General features: G+C 55.1%; 1 protein-coding gene across 3 annotated transcripts in view; it reads left to right on the forward strand.

Annotated features, from left to right (window-relative positions):
- MLLT1 (MLLT1 super elongation complex subunit) overlaps positions 1-20190 on the forward strand; it is a 118219-nt gene that overhangs the window by 84598 nt on the left and 13431 nt on the right. For 2 of the 3 annotated variants that reach the window (XM_060094310.1, XM_060094309.1), the window contains exons 4-5: positions 15099-15242; positions 18409-18534. In XM_060094310.1, the coding sequence (XP_059950293.1) occupies positions 15099-15242; positions 18409-18534 (270 nt within the window). The remainder of the gene's footprint in view (positions 1-15098; positions 15243-18408; positions 18535-20190) is intronic. The other variant, XM_060094311.1, reaches the window with a different exon arrangement.

Genomic DNA, 20190 nt, shown 5'->3' on the forward strand with positions numbered 1-20190 from the left:
CATTAACATTAGTACAGTACTTCCTGTTAATAGGCTTCATTTGGATTTCCCCATTTCTGTTCTGGAATCCATCCAGGACCCTACCTTGCATTTAGTGGTTGTGTCTCTTTTTTTGCCTCCTTCCATCTGTGACAATTTCTTAGTCTTATCTTTCATGACCTTGATGTTTTTGAAATATACTAGCTAGGCATTTTGAAGAATGCTCCCCAACTTGGTTTTGTTTTTTCATGATTAGACTGGGGTTGTAGGTTTTGATAAGAAGACCACAGAGGTGAGGAGCCCACCCTCCCCCCACCTCCCTGTGCCCCACCCCCATCATTACCTCACAGTAGTGTGGACCTGATACCAACTTGACTTATTACTAGGGTTGTTACCTTGATCTGGTTAAGGGGCATCTGCCAGTCTCTCCTGTGAAATTACTCTGTCCCTTTCCATACTGTTAGAAGCCAGTCACTTATGGCCAGCCCTCACTCAAGGGCAGAAAAATTAAGCTCCACATCCTGGTGGGCAGAGTTAAAACCACCACAGTAACTAATATCTATTTGGGGGAGATAACTTTGAAACTATGCAGATCACTTGTTTCTTTTTCAAGCTTCATCCACTAGTTTTGTCATCCATTAGTGTGTTCTATGGTGATTTCCATTTCACTCGTTCCTTCTACATTTATTAGCTGGAATTGTTCTGTAAGGTAGTTGTCCATTCTGCATTTATTTATTTATTCAGCCCTTTATTTATATCAGTATGGATTCATGAATCTTTGTGGGGTTTTGGGGGGGTTATAATCCAGGCCTATCGTCATTTGTTTGGTGGTTCAAATTGTTCTCACTCTGGTGGGTGGGGACTCCCTCAGGTTGGCCCCTGGACCTTTTCATCATGTTCCTGTGCTTTTTGGGGTGCTTCCTCGCTTTCTGGCACCACAGGGTGCTCCAAGCTCATCTTGGTTTTTTCCCCTGCACCAGCCCTAGAATCAGCCCTTGAATCAGCCCTTTATCCAAGGAGCCTTGGTCCCTTTGATTAGAGAAGGGTATTTAAAAACCAAGATCTGGGAGCGAAGCGTGTTCGTTGCTCCTGGCGCGTCACTGCTTTTAGGCCCCTGAGGGGGGCCCCTGAGGAGGGCAGATCTGAGAAGTGTATGCATGTATACTAACCGCCCCGCCTGTGCTCATCCCTCTGCTGTCTGTATATGTAAACACAAAAGTAAACATCAGTTCATGCCTCTGCCTCCACCTCCAGTCCAGCACCACCGAGTTCACTCGAACACCCCTCACCCCCACCCTTGCTGATTTTAACTTCTTTCTCTGAAGGGAGACACCTGGCTCTCCTTACCTGCAATATACTTGCTTATTTGTTTAACCTTAGTGTATCTGGAAAGTAGTTTCAGAATCTCTAAGCCATATTCCTGTGAGAAGTAAAGTAACGGGGTCTGCATGCAGTTTTTGTCTTCAGCCTTCCAGGATTCGGTTAAAAGTTCTTTGTGGCAGCTCCTTTCTTCCATCGTTGCTGGTATGGTTGTGTCATTCGTGTGTATACAGTTAGATTCATTAGTCATTGTCTGAGCTCTGTCTGGGGTTCCCTTTCCCCACCCATCTGGTTATTATTATTATCACCATTTTAGTTTGTCTTCAGTGAAGTTCATTCTGGGTTTTGACATGATAGAGTCATGCAACCACCATAGCATCACCACACAGATCCCTTCACTCCTCCCCAGACCCCCTCCCGCTGTCCCTTTGAAGTCAGCTCCTCCCCCCACCCTCAGTCCCTCAAAAACACTCATCTGTTTTCCATCCTTAGAGTTTTGCCTTTTCCAGAATGTCACATAAATAGACTCCTACAATATGTAGCCCTTTGTGTCTGGTTTCTTTCACTTGGTGAGATGCACTTAAGATTCATCTGTGTTGTCACATGAATGAATAGTTCATTCCTCTTTATTGTGTGGATAATGCTGCATTTGTTTATCCATTTGCTGGTTGAAGGACATCTGGGTTGTTTCCAGTTTTTGGTGATTATGAAGAAAGTTGCCCTAAACGTTTGCAGACAGGTTTTTGTGTGGATGTAAGTTTTCAGTCCCCTTGGGTAAATACCCAGGAGGGGGGTTGCCGGGTGACACGGTACAGGTAGGTTGGACTTTATGAGAAACTGCCCACCGCCTTCTGAGGTGGCTGCCACTTGGCACCCTCACCAGCAGTGGAGGAGGGTCTTGCTGCCCTGTGTTCTCGCCAGCGCTTGATAAGCTCTGTTGCCTTCTTTTTGCCTTTTTTTTTTTTAAAGTCTTTATTGAATTTGTTATGATATTGCTTCTTTTTTATGTTTTGGTTTTTTGGCCGGGAGGCATGTGGGATCTTAGCTCCTTGACCAGGATCAAACCCACACCCCTTGCATTAGAAGGCAAAGTCCTAACCACTGGACCGCCAGGGAAGTCCCCCATTTTGCCTTTCTAATGGGCAGATAGTGGTAGCTCTCTTCAGTAGCCTTATTGAGATATAATTTATATACAATATAATTCATCCATTTAACGTGTACATTTCATTGGTTTTTAGCATATTCAGAGCTAAAAACATACACTGCGACCATCACCACTAACTCCAGAACATTTCCATCACCCCAAAAGAAACCCCGTCCCCATTAGCAGTCACTCCCCATTCCCGCCTCTGCCAGCCCCTGGCAACCACTAATCCAGTGTCTGTCTCTGTGGGTTTGCCTGTTCTGGATGTTTCACATAAATGAAATCACACACTCTGGCCTTTTGTGACTGGCTTCTTTTATTTAGTGTGATGTTTTCAAGGTTCATCCACGTTGTAGCATGTGTCAGTGCTTCATTCCTTCTTATGGCTGAATATATTCCATTCAGAGTGGATCACCTTTTGTGTATCCATTCATCGGCTGATGGGCGTTTGGGGTGTTTCCACCTATTAGCTGTTTTGTGAACAAGTTTTTCTGAGCCTATATGTTTTCATTTCTCTTGGGCACATACCTAAGCATGGCATCGGTGGGTCTTTCGGTAATGCTGTGTTTAACTTTCTGAGTGGCTGCCAGACTGTGTGGCACAGCAGCTGCCCCATTTTACCTTCCCACCAGCAACGTCCAAGGTTCCAATGTGGCCCACACTTTCTGTATCTCTGATTACAGCCATCCTGGTGGGCGTGAAGTAGTGTCTCATTAGATTCTGATTTGCATTTCCCTGATGGCTGATGACACTTAAGCATCTTTTCATGTATTTATTTGCAACTCATATATTTTCTTTGGAGAAGTGAAGTGACTGTTCAGAATTTTTGTCTTTTTTTTTTTTTTTAATTGGGTTAGTTTTTTTCTTATTGTTGAGTTTGAGTAGTTCTTTATATACTCTGGATACAAGTTCTTTATCCGGTACATGATTTATAAATATTTTCTCCAAGCCTGTGGTTTGTCTTTTCATTCTCTTTAACAGTATCTTTTGCCCAGCAAAAGTTTTACGTTTTGATAGCCCAGTTTATCATTGTTTTTTCTTTAATGGCTTGTGCTTTGGGTCTGGCAAAGGGAATCTAAAAACCCATGAGTTTTGTTTTTGCAGCCCACTCACTGGCATCCTGTTCGGAAACAGCTGTTTAAAGAGGGAGAAGGAAATTGCCTGTAAGGAAGATGGTATCTAGAAGGCGATGCCATTGTCATTTATTCTTTGCAGTTGAGGATTTTTAGAAAAGTTTATTTATTTACAGTGAGGAGGGGGAATTGCTTTTCTCCTGTTTTGGGTGTGTTTTTGTTTTATTTTGTTTTTGCTGCAGTTTCATTGATTTATTCAAGCAGCAGATATTTACCGAGTCTAGGACACAATGAGGACCAAAGTGGATCTGGTCCCACGTCTGGTGGAGCGCCCAGACTGACAGGGCAAGAGGCGCTGGACAAGCAGGGATGAGGGCAGCGAGGTCAGCACCAGTCCTCAGTGCTCTGAAGCCGGGACACGGGTGCTGCCAGCGCGTCGCAGGGACCCGCTTAGAAGGGGGCGGCGGGGAGGTGCCGAGAAAGGTTTCCCTTAGGAAGCCAGGCTTTACTCAGAGCCTTGCGTGTGGGTGGGAGTCCGCGGGACACAGCGGATGGGAAGACACCCTTCCTGGTGAGGGTTGGGGACACGTGAGTTCAAAGGCAGGCCGGGATGGGAGGGGTGAGCGCGTTGGGGAGCATTGGAGAGATCAGCCCAGTTGTGTGTGATGCGATCACGCTCGCTGTGTAAAAGACCCCTCAGGCCCGTGCGCGGCAGGTGGGTGTGCTCTAGACCCTCAGCGAGGGGTCGATCCCTCTGACCCCTCTGGGTTCATCTGCCTCTTTGCTCGCGAGATCTTTCGGCCTTGGCCTCAGACTCCGCGGTGAGGCGCCTCTCCCGGGCCTGTCCAGGTTGTCTGGTGGCAGCACGGTCACATGACTGGGCAGACCTGGCCCAGGCCTTCCTGGGAGTAACTCAGTGGCTGACAAGCAGGAAGTACTTGTCCGTGTCCTGGGGAAGCAGTGTCGGTGTCCAGGGCTCAGGGGCCCTGAAGTAGCCACGTGAAGCGGGGCTTGGGGGCTTGGTCTCGGGTGTGAGCAGGTGCGGATGAGCTAATCTCATTTTTTTCTTTTTCAAATTAAAGCTGGTTGCCCCTTAGTCCTGAGTTTCTGGCTTGAAGCGATTGGTGAGACCAAGAGGAGAAAAGAGGGTCAGTGGCAGGGTGGGGATGAGAGGTCGTCTGAGTTCAGAGACACCTGCTCTGTCATATCCCACATCGGGCCGGCGGCCCTCACCTGTGCCCTGCGGATGTCTGGTAGGGAGTGAGTGCTGGCCTGGGCACACATGGATGTGGAGCCCTCAGCTGGGCCATTTGGGCTGCGAAAACTTCCCCGAAGTTGACCTTGGCCCCGTTTGCTCTGGTCTCTGCCCTCCTTCACTGTGAGATGTACTGTCCACTTAATGACACACTTTGGGAGGAGAAAAAGAACACATCATGGGTGCCTGCTGACTTCAGGACACAGCCCGATTTTCAGAAACGTAGAATGTGAAGAAATTTACTCCAGTGGTTTTCTGCTGATATTAGACATCCTCCCTGCCCTCCACTCCCGCCCCCCGGCAGGCTGTTACTGGACACTGAGCGCTCACCATCACTGACTTTCCGTGACTTTTCTCAGATGCCATTAGCTGAAGTCACAGAAAGGGCGTCTTGGTACGTTTTATTAGCAAGTTTGCGTGGTTTTATTCAGAAAGGATTTTTTGTTTGTTTGTTTTAAAGTAAGTTGAAACAACGAGGCTGGCTTCTGAGCCGGAAGCCCTCAGCGACCTCGTCTTTGACGTTCCCGCTGACTTGTGCTGGGGGGATGACAACGTGGGCAGCGTGGCAGAACCGGCGACATGTTGTGGGCAGTGCTCTGGCCCCCAGGTCCTCAGCCCCACCCCGGGCAGAAGCGGCTCTGGGTGCCTGGCTTGCTGGTGGCGGCTGGTCAGGCTTTCCCCACTTGCCCTCAGTGTGGGTTGCGACGGCGGGCGAGAGTGGGTCTTGAGTGATTAGGCCCTCGCCCCTGGTGGGACCACCAGCCCCGCACACCCCCTCGGCTCCCAGGCTCTCTGGGGCCTTGCTGGGTTCAGGGGGCGGGCAGCCCTCGGCTGCTCTGTGCCGGGGACAATTGTTGGTCGAAGCAACGGGGGGGTCGGCCTCGCTGGTGGATCCCTGAGGAGCCAGGACAGAGGGGACATGGTGGGAGGAGACCAGGGAAGAGGTCAGGGGCTGCCAAGTTGTGACAGGCCACGTGGACGCCGGCCAGCTGTGCCTCGGTTCGTCTTTCCCTGTAGCATCCCTCTGCTCCTCCGTGTGGGACCCCAGAAGCATCTGTATTTCCTAGAGGGTGGGTGTGGAGCCCCGGAGAGGCATGCCTTGAAAGAGCGAATGAGTGAGAGAAGAGGTGCAGCCTGACCCACTTGTGTAACCGAGCCGTTTGCACTGTCACCCCCCCAGAGTGAGGGGGGCTCAGGCAGTGGGAGGGTGCTTGTCCACATCAGCCCGGGTGCTCGCTTGAATGGAGCTTCGGCTCAGGCAGCCTCAGTCCCAGGTTAAGAGGTGATCCGTGTTTTTGCATACCTGGCTCTTGTGTCTCTTTGTCTTGACAGCACTGGGGATGGGGGGCGCTTAGATGCGGGGCAGTGAGGACCAGCGAAGCCTGGGTCCCCTTGGGCTCCAAGCACTCATGGGCTTGTCCCAGGACGCCTCACCCTTTCTTCTTTTTTGTCTGTTTTGGTCCAGGTTTCCTTGTCAGGTTGCCATTTTACGTGTGTGTTCGTATTGTTGGCTCCTTTCTCACCCTTTTTGGTGTTCGCTTGGGGCCTAAGTGAACTGTTAGGGCTCCAGATAATAGAAGCTAACTTTAAGCATAAAAGTATTTGTTTCCATACAAAGCTCTTTAAATTGTAGTCTTTGCCTTTCTGCTACCTTGTTTTAATTTCTAATTGATTATCAGTGCACTGATATATTCAGAATATAGGTTACCAAAAATTCAGACAACACTGAAGCATGCAGAGCAAAAAAAAAGTGAAACTCTTCCCTTTCCATGTCTCCATCCCCCAGCGTCTTTGCTCCTAAGGGATGAGTGGTCGTGTGTGTGTCTCCAGCCGTTCCCCCGTGGGTTTTACATTGCGTGTGTGAGTGAGGCTTTGCTCTAGAACAGTGGGCTTTCCTCCTGTCCTGGATTTGTGGGTTTGCTCTTGCTTTCCTCCACGGGCAGCGGGGCTTGGAGCTTGTCCATGTCCTTGTGGAATGATGACCAGCGTTTCTGGGGTCTGTTACTTCATTTCACAGGTGAGGAAGCTGGAGCAGGAACTGGTGGTGTCACCTGCATGATGTCACCTGCTCGATGTCCCCAGCAAGTGCAGGAGCCAGCGGGCTCCGGAGTCTGCCCCCTGGGTCACTGTGTTCTGTCTGAGCGTCCCTCAGTGGGCGTGCACCATTATGTTCAGATGTCAGAGGTACATTTTCAAGGAAAGAGAATGTCCCTGGCACCCCTGACCTCCAGCCGGGCCGTCCTGACTGGCGTCTCGGTGGTTTGCCTCTCTGGCTGTCTCCCACAGCACTGCAGTGACCGTGCCCCCTGCAGCCGGCCCTGGCAGGCCCCGAGGTCACCCGCGGGGCGGCCTCCTGGCCTCTTGGGCCGCCCGACAGCTGCTGCCCATGCCGTGCTGCCAGCCAGTCACAGCCGCTCCTCCTGCCTTCCCTTGTGCACCCAGAACCCTGGGGGTTTATTTCCTCCTCTCACTGAGGCTCAGAGGGGTGGAGTGGCGGGTCCGGTGTCACACAGCAAGGCAACGGTGTGACACCCGGGAGGTCTCAAGACCCCAAAGCCCACGGTTTTCAGCCCACATTGCACTGCTTTCCTTAACGCTTTTTAAAAGTTTTTCTCTTACTTCTAACTGCAAAGGTGATATGTGGAGGCTGCGAGGAATCCGGGTCTCCTCTCCAGCCTGTTTCCTTGAAGTGGCCACTGTCACCACTGTAAGTCACCTTCCAGAAACAACATCATCTTCTGTGTGTATGTGTATTGAGTGAGTGGGGGGGTAGGGGGAGGGAGAGAGAGAGATGCGATTTCAAACTGAATACCTGTGGACCCTGCTGTGCCGGTACCCACAGCTCTGCCGAGTTCTTCGCGCTGTCTGCTTAGCGAGCCCCTCAGCTTAGACCAGCCATCATGGACCTGCCCTCCCTGGCTGAGGGCCACCGTCACTCCTGCAGGCTGCCTCAGTGGCCCTCCCTGAACACTTGTTAACTAGGCGTGTAGGCTCGATCCTGGCAGTGGGATTTCAGGTGTTGCTTCCCTCGCGCTGTCTCTCTCGGGCGGTCCGCGATTCTCTCCTGCCGCCTGGAAGCCCCGTTCTGGTCGGCCTGGGCCGGGGACTCGCGGGCCAGGCCAGAGGAGCTGAGTGCACAGAAGCGCTGGGTCTGCACACGCCCGAGGCTTTGGTGTGCCGACCCGGTGTCCGGCCTTTATTGGTTCCGTGTGGCGTTGGCAGATGATTAAATGCTGCAAAACCTCAGTTTCCTTGCCCGAGGAGCGGTGAGAGCAGTGACTAACTCTCAGAGCTTTTGCAGGATGAAATAAGGCGCTGAGCAAAACCTGCCGCCTGGCGCCTGACCCCAGGGAGGGCTGGCAGGGCTGCTGGCGGCATGGCGGCGCAAGGGGTGGGGGGATGGGGGAGACGTAAACCTGCGGCCATGGAGGATCTTGGGGACGGTGGGAGGGTGGCTGCGGGCCTGCCTGCACCCTTGTCCCCAGTACCAGGATACAGGCAGCCCACGTAGGTAGTCAGTAGATGCTCGAATGCGGAGCTGTGGGGAAGGCTGGGGGGGCTAGGCGTGTATATTTAAACTTTTAAATATAGAAAACCAAGAAATAGATGCAGAAGCAGAGAGGGCAGCAGAGCAAACCACCACATAGCGCCCACCACCCAGCTTCAGCACTTACTCACCTGCAGGCGGTGCTGTTCTCGTCTCTGCTCCCAGCATGTCTTTTATTTTTCTTTTTTCTTTCTTTTTAACATCTTTATTGGAGTAGTGTTGTGTGTTAGTTTCTGCTATATAACCCAGCATGTCTTGAATCAGGTGTTAGGCATCCTATTTTTTTACTCTGTAAATGTTTCAGCCCATGTCTATGAAAGATAAGACTCTTTAAAAACAAAACAAACAAACCTACAACAGTATTATCAAATCTAGAAATTAATAAATCAATAATCCTTTAATATTGTCAAATATCCAATAATATCAGAGTTTCCCTGTCTCACATATATATATTTTAAATAATTTGTTCACATCAGGATTCAAATAAAGTCAGTACATTGCTACTAATTGCTGTGTCTCTTAAGCGTCTTTAAATCTGTTTTCTCTCCATCTCTCTCCCTTTCTCTCCCTTGCAAAGCATTTTCGGACGCTGTATTGTGGTCCCATAGGGATGTTGCTGACTACAGCCCTGTAAACTGCCAGTTAGGTCTAGAGCCAAAGTCAGATTCAGGTTTACCTGGTTGTCCTTTAAGCTCAGCATATGCAAACACCGGGACCTCTCAGGGAACGTGGAACAGGCCCGAGGGACCAGCGAGGGCAGAGGATACAGCCACAGGGTCCTCAGGAACCAGGGGTCCTCCTCGGCTGGTGAGGCCGCGGGAGCCTTCCATTTGACCTGGGGGTCCTCCGGGCCAGCCCTGCCAGCTGCAGCAGAGGGGGGCCCTGGAGATGGCCCCGGGGGGGCGGTTCTGAGGTGGTGGACGGGGCCCAATGCAGAGCTTCAGTCAGCCAGCCCAGGGCTGGGGGCTGCTGGCCCGGACGGGCCCCATGGCCCGCACTCCCCGTGCAGTGGACAGGTGTGTGTGCTGCCGGCTTTGGGCACTGACACCAATTTGGCCAGTTCCTCCGCATCTTAGTTTGCTGAGGCTGGAGAGAGATGCTGGCCTGTGGCCAGTGGCCCAGGGCCTGGCCTGAGAAGCCCTGAGGCCGGCCTCAGGATCCCGAGGGTCCAGGGGTCCCGCTGGAATGCCTAAGGATGTTAGTTACTCTTGGGATTGCTGCCCTGCACGCCTTGAGCTCGGCCACCCCTCACCTAGTGTGCCGCTGGCTCTTGGGGTGCTGTGGTGCAGCCTGCCTCTTGGCTTTCTCAGGAGGCTGGTTTCCTGGGGGCCGGGCAGGAAGTGGTCCGCCACCCTCTTGGAAGTTCCTAAGCCTCTCAGGCCCCAGGTCTTGTCCCGAGGGAGCTCTGACCATCAGTGTGCGCTGGAGCACATGCTGGGTTCTGGGGGAGGCCCCTGCCCAGCCCACGTGCTGCCCCCGGCGCTGCTCCTCAGCACTCACCTGGGCATCCCAGAGAACTCCTCCTGGGCGCCGTCTTGGGCCAGCGCGTTGCCCTGTTTGGTTGGTGTGGGTGTGAGAACCGCTCCAAGGGCCAAGGGTTCCAGAGGATACTGCCTGCCTGGAGGGCGTCCTGGCTCCCTGCTGACCGGCCTCTTGGCACCGGGCATGTGCTCTGCCTCTGGTTCAGTTTATTCATCTGTGAAATGGGGACAGTAAGAGCACCTGTGCTTGGAAGAGTGCCTGGCCTCAGGGATGCTCCACGAAGTACTGTTACAGAGCAGTTGGCGTCACGTCAGCATCGCTGCTGCCCTGAGGGCTTCGGGACACTGGAGACCCTCCTCAGCCCTGGCCGTGCTGTGGGCACATGGCGGGCACCCGTGAAGTTTCTGTAGGACAGACGAGTACGTGGGCACGTTCAGCAGACATGGGTGCTTGCTCAGCGCTGCCCCATAGGAACAGAAGGGGTCCCTTTGTCCAGAAGGGTGGGTGGACAGAAAACAGACATGCATCCTGTGGACCATGACGAAGGCTGTGATTGGGGATAATGGTCAGAGGAGGCCCTCGGAGGGAAGCCATTGGCGGGCTTTAAAGGAGTGGGTTGGGGATGAGCCAGGAGCCGGTTCAAACTCCATGAGTTGAGAGGAGGCCGCAGCAGAAGCAGCTGGGTGGTAGGGGCAGCGAGTGGTCCAGAGGAGACGAGGAGGGGCTGGCTGAGGGGCCAGGGACTGGGGGAGTGGCTGGACCAGCCTTGCAGCTGCATCACCAGGCTGCGGCTGGAGGGCGGGGTGGGGGGGGTGTCACCCAGAGAGGGCAGAGGCAAGAGGAGGGCCTGGTTCTGAGCCTCGGGCACCCAAGTTTGGCAGCAGGGGTCCCGTGTATGGGCTGCATCTCCACGTGCCCTCGTCAAGCCTCCGCTTCTTCCTGGTGAAAACAGTGGTTTCCGTTTCTTGATGGTGCAGAGCTGAGCCCTGTGGCTGTAGCTCATCCTCCCACCTTACAGGTGAGGAAGCCGAGGCTCAGGAGGGCAGGCCTTGTGCACGGAGAGACGAGCCCCAGGCCCAGCCTGACCCTGTGCCCTGAAAGGGGGACAGCTAGCTGTCTGCTGACCTCCCCTTGCTAACACACAGGTGCCCTCAGCCGAGTTCCTCCCCCTAGCCTGTAGCCTCACTGCCCTGTGTCCACTCGGAAGGCGACCGGGGAAAGTTGGAAGCACCTGCAGGAGTGGACGGGGTGATGGACGGGCCCCTGGGAGCTGTCTGTGGCCTGCCGCCCCCGCCTGCGTCATCTTGGAGCAGACCCCAGGCATCACCATTTCACGTGTCAGCGCTTCAGACTGTGTCTCTAAAAGATATGGGCTGCTTTTTATTTTTTTCTTTCTTTTTTAAAAAAAATCAATTAACTTACTTTTGGCTGTGTTGGGTCTTCGTTGCTGCGCGCGGGCTTTCTTTCACTAGTTGCCGTGAGCAGGGGCTGCTCTTCATTGTGGTGCGCGGGCTTCTCATTGCAGTGGCTTCTCTTGTTGCAGAGCGTGGGCTCTAGGCGGACGGGCTTCAGTAGTTGTGGCTCACGAGCCCAGTAGTTGTGGCGCACGGGCTCTAGAGCGCAGGCTCAGTAGTTGTGGTGCATGGGCTTAGCTGCTCAGCGGCATGTGGGATCTTCCCGGACCAGGGCTCGAACCCTTGTCCCCTGCACTGGCATGTGGATTCTTAACCACTGGGCCACCAAGGAAGTCCCAGGGCTGCTTTTTAATAGTATAACAATACCAGTGTCACACCTGCAAATTATCAATTTTTTAATCCCCAGCCTAAAGCTCTTTCCTGTCTGAATCAGGATCTTGGCCGGACCCACACATTGTGTGATTCAGGGGGTTGTCTCCTAAGTCTCTTTGAATCTATAGATTCTCCTTCTACGTTCTTTTTATTTCTTTCTTTCTTTCTTTTTTTTGTTTCTTTGCACTTTATTTGTTGGAGAAGCCGCGTCATTTGTCCCGTAGAGTTTGGTACCGTCTGCCTTGTTGCTGCTTTTGTCCCCATGGTGTCTGCATTTAGCACAGTCCCCTGATCTCTGTCTTCCCTGACAACGTGCACTTGAATCTGGAGGTGAGGTCTTCCCGGGACGGTGGTCCATGCTGGTGATGTTGGCAGGGTTGACAGACAGCACCTGGGTGACCGACCTGTCAGGAGTCACAGATGGCTGGTAATCTTGTTCCTTCTTCATGTAGTAGCCAGGATACGTTTGTGCCATTTACCCCTCTTATCGTCTGTGTGTTTACCTAGTGGGAAAGTGGGACAAATGCTTGCTTCCTCCCGCCTCCTTTGTTTGCCAGTTTCAGGCCCTGCTCCCAGTCTCGACAGACGTTCTGCCGGCCAGAGGCTGTTTGCTCCCCAGCACACGGATCTGTGCTCTCTCATCCCCAGCCTCAACCCCCGTAGAGCCCTCTGCCCCCAGGATGAGGCTCACCCTCTCAGTGGCGGCCAAGGCCCTTCTCTCTGGGTCCCCTGCTGCCACTGCTGTCCACCCTGCCCTCCAGCTGCAGCCACGTGGGCTCTCGGGGTCCCAGAGAGGACGCTGTGGCCTGTGGCGCTTCTCTGCACCCTCTAGCTGTTCTCCAAGCCTGTCACAGCCTCCACGGGCCCTTCGTGGCCCCCTCCCCACCCCCACTGTTGGGTCAGGCCCCTCTCCTATCAGTGGTCACATTTCATTCTTTTGGCGAATATGGAGCGCCTCCCCAGGGCCAGCACCCGGGGAGGGGGGTGCAGGACAGGAGTCCCCACAACCGCTGCCTCCAGGGGTTCCAAGCTTAGTGGGGACACACACCCAGTGTGACAAATGCCTCCATATGGGTGGACACAGAGGAGGGGCACTGGCCGCATGTAGGGGCATAACAGTGGTTACTGGGGGCTGCTTTCTCTTCCTTAACAAGAAGTGTTAACAAGCAGCTCTGTGGTGCTAGGGCTGCCCGCCTGGGGTGCTCTCGGCTTCCCTCCATGCTTGTGCCGTGGCTGATGCTCGCCTGCAGGTGTACCGTGTACCGTCTCACAGTTAGGCAGGAAGAAGAGAAATGCTGAGACTTCCTTGCACTTTTTTGATTTGAAAAGGAAAGCCCTCCCTAGGCTGACCTCCCTTATCTCATCGCCTCAAACTAGGTCACTGTCCACCTTGGACAAGGGGACTGATTTCCAACTCTCGTGCAGATGGGCGGGGTAGAAACCCACTCTTCTTGGGGCCAGGCGCTGCCAGGGGAGGGGCCGGGTCAGTGTCGCTGGCGTCGGGTCGGCTTGAGAAGGCAGCTCCTGGAGGGCAGGGTTAGCGGCTCCATCGCGTGACAGATACACCTTCTACCTTTGTGGCCTGGATGGGGGGACAGAGTCGTCCAAGTGCAACTGCAGTACCTCACTCCTGTCCCCTTTGTTCAGAAGCGGGCGTGTGGCCAGCCAGGCTGCCACTCCCCGCATCACCAGCTCACCACGCGCCATCTGCCCAGGGATGGCGGGGCCGCCGGGGCCCTGGTGCCCCACCACAGGAGGAAGGGGCAAAGAGAAGCCAGCCCCGGAAGCGCCAGTGAGAGGGCTCAGCTGCCCTGCCCCTCCTTCCTGACCCCGGCCCGAACTGCCCTCCTTCCTCACCTCCTGCGCACTGCTGAGAGGCCGCCACGGGCTCCCCGTACTCCTAGTTTTCTCTCTCCCACGGATAGCACTTTAAAAAATTGGGGTGTAATTCACATACCAGGAAATTCACCCTTTTTAAAGCACACCAGTTTGTTGGTTTTAGCGTGTTCACAGTGTCGTGCAGTCATCACAGTTTTCTAGTTCCCAGGACGGTCTCATCATTCCAGAAGGAAACCTCATCCCTATTTGCAGTTAGTTTCCACGTTCCCCTCCCCCAGCCCCTGGCAACCATGAAGCCACTCTGTCTCTGGATTTGCCTGTTCTGGATGCTTCGTGTAAATGGAATCACACACTGCATGGCCTTTTGTGTCTGGCTTCTCTCACTGAGCATCGTGTTTTTGAGGTTCATCCACATGGTAACGTGTAAGTGCTTCATCCCTGTTTGTGGCTGGATACCATTCTGTTATATGGATGGACCACAATATGTTTATCCATTCACCTGTTGATGGACACTTGGGTTTGTTTCCACTTTTTGACTATTGTGAGTGATGCTGCTGTGGATATAGGCATACAAGTTTTTATGTGAATGTGTATTTTCATTTCTTTTGGGTATACATCTAGGGGAGATATGTGGGTCATGCAGTTACTCTGTATGCAACATTTTGAGGAATTTTCATACACTTTTCCAAAGGGACCACCATTTTACCTTCCTGCTAGCAGTGCACCAGGATTCTGGTTTCTCCACATCCTTGGCAAGGTTTGTTATTTTCCTTTTTTAAAATAATTGCCATCCTAGTGGGTGTGAGGCAGTATTTTGTGGTTTTGATTTGTATTTCCCTAGTGGTTAATGGTGTTGAGCATCTTTTTTTTTTTTTTTTTATGTTGGGGGTAGGAGTTTATTAATTAATTTATTTATTTTTGCTGTGTTGGGTCTTCACTTCTGTGCAAGGGCTTTCTCTAGTTGCAGCGAGCGGGGGCCACTCTTCATCGCGGTGCACGGGCATCTCACTATCGCGGCCTCTCTTGTTGTGGAGCACAGGCTCCAGACGCGCAGGCTCATTAGTTGTGGCTCACGGGCCTAGTTGCTCTGCGGCATGTGGGATCCTCCCAGACCAGGACTCGAACCCGTGTCCCCTGCATTAGCAGGCAGATTCTCAACCACTGCGCCACCAGGGAAGCCCTTGAGCATCTTTTTGTGGGCTTACTGGCCGCCTGTATGTCTTTGGAGAAATTTCCCTTCCAGGAAAAGGACCGGGGGTTGAGGCTGCAGGATCCTGGTCCTAGAGCCTGGGGTCCAGTCTCAGCATTGTCGCTGAGCAGCTGTGTGTCTTGGAGCGTCGTCTTCCCTGTTCATGGACCGAGCACTGAGGGTTGAGGGGGACGTGTGTGCGGGGCTCCGAGCAGGACTGCTTCATTAACCAGCTGGGAACATCATCCTGATGATCTTTATTTCTGTCGTGGTGCCTGCTTTGCCGCTCTGCAAATAGTAAGTTGATTTATTTTGCATGAGCAGAGCAATGGGGAGACACACACACACACAGAGAAGCTGATGAGGGTCCAAGGGGAGAGGGGGGCAGGCCCGGCGGCAAGGAGTGCCTGTGCCTGGCCCGTGGCTGCCCTGCAGCCTCCTGCCCAGCCCTCTGAGTGGACTTTCTTGTTTTCTCTGTTTAAGGAGGAGCCAAGGAAGGTTTGCTTCACCTACGACCTGTTCCTGAACCTGGAGGGCAACCCGCCTGTCAACCACCTGCGCTGTGAGAAGCTCACCTTCAACAACCCCACCGTGGAGTTCCGGTACAAGCTGCTGATGGCCGGCGGGGTGAGTGTGCCGCTCCACGTGCCCCAAAATGGCCCCCAGCGCTGGGCGGCCCTGGTGCTGGGGGCACCTGGGGCTCTCCAGCCTGTGGTCGGGCACCCAAGACCCAGAGGGGCAGGTTGCATGGGTGGCGCCCAGCAGCTTTGGATGGGACCCAGGCGTCCCGAGTCTGCACTAGGGTGTTGTCCGCTGCGAGTGACTAACTAGTATCTAGTTACCCTGTAGCTTCTTGTTGGCTGTGGGTAATTAGCATCCTCCTCCATGGAGGTGGGGTGGGGCGGGGGGAGGGGGCAGGAATGGGCGCGAGGCCAGTCTGTCAGCTTGGCGCAGCACCGGAGCCAGTTTTAACCAGATCAGCAAGGCCTTGTGGGGGCCGTGTCATCAGTGGGGCGGGGAGCAGCCCTGGCTCTGTAGGGGCTCCCTGCTGATGCGCGCTCCTGGCGGTTTTGTCTTGGTGACACAGCCTCTCAGAACTTAGGTCTCTGTGGCGAGTTGTGTGGCCAGTGATCCCCGTGCACGTGGCAGGGCCCTTGGAGAGCGGGGTGGGGTGCTCGGTCGTGGAGGAGGACTGGACTGCGCCGAGGGCGGTGGGCTGAGCACACAGGCATCCCGAGCCTGGGACGGAGGAGTCGGGCCGGGGGCACGAGAGCCTGTGTGTGCGCGTGTGTGTGTCGTGGAGGCAGGCCCACCTCCCCAGTGCGTGCAGGGCATTTGGCTTGGTTTTTTTTGGCTCTGGGGAGCAGTCCTTTCCTGTTCACTTAATTCAGTTGGGTCTTTCTATAAACCTTTTTAAAAATATGAAAGCAATCACGTATTCATCGCAGAATACGTGATTAGGTTATGCTGTGTTCCTAGTAAAAGATTAGTGTGCGATTCTAATCTAGCACATGATGGCTGACGGAGTCGTCACAGCGCCGGGAGGTGCAGCATCAGCTTACACAGACGTTGGCCCCGAGTCTGCTGGGTTGAGTGGTCCTCCCCCAGCTCTGCTTCTCTACCTTATTTTCGCTGCCAAATATTTTCCAAAGTATTTCCCGAGGTGTTCCCGGGTGTTCCCCCAAAGCTTTCATGGTCACCTCTCTTTGGGAGACAGACACACAGAGCGCCCACAGGCCTCTCAGAGCCCCAGAACCCAAGCACCGAGACCTTGGCTCCCCACGTAAAGTTGTTTTTTGTTTTGTTTTTTAACCTTTAGAGTCACATGGGAAAACTGGTTGTATCATTTATAGTCATTTATTTTATTTTTTAAAAACTAAAACGTTTTGAAATTTAAAAAAAAAGATGTTTTCTCTGCTCTGAGGAGATGCAGGTTCAGTGAGCATCATCTAAACACATAAAACTGGAGGGCGGGAGGAGGAGGAGGAGGTGCGCAGAGGTGGGGGAGGGAGGTGGGGAGGGCAGGCACGGCCTGCAGTTTGGGAGGGAGGAAGGGAGGCCTGCGAGCTGCCGCCCTGTGGTCTCTGCTGGCTGCTGTTCTGGCCCTTTGGGGCTGCCTGGAGAGCCGGTTGGCTGATCAGGAACTTTCTCGCCCTTTGGGGCTGCAGGCTTCAGGCCCCAGGCTGATGGCAGAGCAGTGCTTGCTGGTCCTAGGAGCTGCCCGAGACCTTTATGGGACGGTGGCTCCCGAGCCCTGAGTCCTGGTCCCTGTTTGCCATTCTGGGGCTCTGGGTCCCAGTGGCGCCGCCTTTGCCATCCAGTGGCAGATGGGCCCGGAGCCTGCCTGCGTTGACGTAGATGTCGGCGCTGGAAGCACGGGAGGAGCGGGCCGTCGGTGAGCCCACGAGGACTGCTTTCTGTGCGACCCCTTCCCCCGGGGTTGCCTGAGCCCTGTTGCTCCTTGCATGAGGCTCAGACACCCTCAGCGGTGACCTGAGCTGCTTTCCGCTGTGCCAGGCGATTGCCCAGCCCCTCAGCTTGTGTCTCATCCTTTGCCCCGTCGGCAGGTGAGCTGCGCAGAGGTAGAGGCTCCTCCAGAGGCCAGGGGTGAGACGGGTCCCCGTGGAGCCATGTGCCCCAAAGGGCTGTCACAGACAGGCAGTGACATGGGAGGCCTCCACGTGCTGTCCTGGGATAGGGTTGGTCGGGGACCTTCATTTGAAGGGAGAGAAGTTGCAGCGAAAGTAGAAGGAAAAGGTCTTCGGGTGGATGCACTAAGGCGTCCTGTGGCCCCGCCGTTCTCCTGGGCTGCGCTCTCCGTTGCTTCCCTGTGGCCTGGAGTGTGCGGGTCGCCAGCAGCGGGATCCTGGGCCTGGTGGGGCAGGTGGCTTCTGGGAGCCTGGTTCAGAGCATGGTGGTCGGACAGGCTCCCGTGAGCAGCACCGCCTCGGGCTCCGCTGCGGGGCTTAGGGGGCGAGGGTCTCCACCGCCCGCCCTCCTTTCAACCCGGTGTCCCCGCAGCCAGTTGTGACCTTGGCCCCCCTCATATGAAACGCTGGTTCCTCGGGGAATCCCAGGTTCTCAGGGTTATTCATGGTGCCTGTTTTACCAAGCTAAATGCTTTCTTCTTTTTTTTGTGTGTGCGCTTTATTCTTTTGTTCTGTCTCATCAGCGTCTGGAAGGCTCCCTCTGAGTGCTGACTGCTACTAGGGTCAATTTGCGGTGTCAGTATTTCGAGGACTTGCCCGCCGCCTTCTCCCCCTTTAGCTGGGGCCTCGGGAGCCTGGCTGGAGCCGGGCAGGTGTTTCCCCGTGCACCTCCTAGCAGGACCCCGGACCCTCCCTCCTCTGGGCCCTCCCCCCTGCGCCCACCCCACGCTGCTCTCCTCTGGCCTGGCCGCACTCTCCCTGTCTGTCCACCCCGCCCACCTCACGGTGGAGGAGGGCATCAGGCACACACATCCCGCACAGGTTGCCCCCTCCGCCGCAGCTGCCTGCTCTGGGTGTCCGGCCGGCTTCCCGCCCGTGCCAACCGCGCTTCTGGTCTGTCTGCACCGCCGCGTGCGGGGCAGCTTTGGCCACAGCTCCGTGTCTTCTCGGCCAGCCCGGCCCACCGCGCCCAGCCATCCTGGGACTTGGCTTCTCTTCGCTCTCTGCCCGGCCCCGCTTGGCTCCAGCGCTCGGCATTCGGCCCCTCCCGGAGGGAAGCTCCGCGGGCCGGCTTCCTCTTGCCGATCGAATTTCCAGCCTGCCTCCTTGCTCGTTGATAACATCTGTCTCTTCTTTATCACTAGGTGATGGTAATGCCCGAAGGAGCAGAAACGGTGTCCAGGCCCAGCCCCGACTACCCCATGTTACCCACAATTCCACTCTCTGCCTTCTCTGACCCCAAGAAGACCAAACCGTCCCACGGCTCCAAGGTTAGTGAGGCGGAAGGCCCAGTCACGTGGGAGCGCTGGGGCCCAGCGGCGGGGCCTGGGCTCAGGGCGCCCCTCCGCAGAGCTGGACCTTCCGTCCCTGGACTCGCTCCCTTGGCATCCTCTCTCGGAGCACATCTCTGCGCTCCGCCCGGCTGCTCTGCCCTTCGTCAGGAGGCTTGCCCTCCTGAACCGCTCAGACAGCCAAGTGATCACAGGTTCTTCCCCCGTTCCTCTTGAGGCCAGAGAGCCTGCCCCGTTCTCCCGTCCACCGAGTCCGAGGGCCTAGGGCCACTCGGACAGAACCCTGAGAGGCTGGCGTGGCTGGGGGCCGTGGACAGAGCGTGTCCACCGCTGCCTCCTGGCGTAACTGGAACGCCCCATCCGTCGGGGCTGGCGCTCCCTCCCGCGGCTGCTCCAGGCTCCGCTTCCTTCTTTGGCAGCAGCTCTGGGCAGAGAGAGCTCACCTCGGGGAGGGGCCAGGTGGAACCATGTGGCGGAGCCAACTGTTTCGCCCCAAGAAGAAACGTTTCATCGTCTTCTCTCGGCCAGTCGGGCAGGTGGCACTCTGCCCTCCCGACACCTCTCTCTCTGAACTGTCCCAGAGTGGCCTCCGGAGCCCTCGGGCTGGTACCGCAGTGGACCTGGAAGCTTGTGAGCATGCATCCCATGCTGCAGCCACCTACACAGCTGTGTCCCCGAGGCCAAGCTCCGCCTGGCTCTCAGGGCAGCTGCTGGTCGTCCACCACCAACCCTGCAAGTTTATCCATTTCTCATCTTGGCAGTTTTCTTGCTTCACTCCCTATCGGGTGTCAGGGGCCTGGTTGAGGTGGGACAGGTTGAGCTCTTGGGCCATCTTACAGCCTTATGCTCATCAGCAACCTTGGAGGAGGGCCATGCCACCCAGGCAAGGTCTTTCTGGCACTTTCCACAAGGCCACTAGGTCTCTGAAATCCTCAGATCTGTCTGACTTAAGCCCTCTGGACGCGTGAGGCCACAGTCTTCAAGTACAGAGTGTGGCTCCAGGGTCTTCCCCTCACCGGCCTCCTAGGTCTTTCCCTGAACCTCACGGGACTTGAAGAAAAATTCTTGCTAGCGATCTTGGCAGCTTCTCCAAGCCACCCACGGTTTTTCGGAAGTTGGTGCAAAATAGGAAGAGTGGGAACTGCCATCTCTTCTGTACCTGTCGCTTGCAAGTCACCTAAGAAGTGCCCTCCCAGGTGGTGAGGACACTCCAGTGGCCGACAGAGCCACGTCTGCTGGGGTTGCTGGTGGCATCTTTTGCTGAGGTCTTTGAGACCCCTGGGACACCCCCAAGCCAGTGGGTGTATCTGCGAGGCTTGGGAGGCCTGCAGGTCGGGTCCTCCGTCTTCACCCCTCCTGGTCCAGCATCTTTCTGCAGCCCCTGAACGCTGTGACATAGGGAGTCCCTGCGAAGGTTTCTGCTGATGGCTCTCCCACAGACCCCCTCTTCCCATTGTCACAGCCCTGCCTCTGAGTCATCGGCCTCTTCTTCCAGCTGAGGAAGCACCGGCTCTTTCCCCCAGACGGATTCTCCACTGCCTGGACCTGCAGACTCTGACTGGCTGGACCGCATGCTCCAGGCAGAAGGGCCAGGAAGGCGGGGGTGGGGGTGGTCCTTATAGGGCCTGGGGGCCG

Source organism: Mesoplodon densirostris, chromosome 3 (genome assembly GCF_025265405.1).
Source record: "Mesoplodon densirostris isolate mMesDen1 chromosome 3, mMesDen1 primary haplotype, whole genome shotgun sequence".
NCBI classification, from domain to species: domain Eukaryota; kingdom Metazoa; phylum Chordata; class Mammalia; order Artiodactyla; family Ziphiidae; genus Mesoplodon; species Mesoplodon densirostris.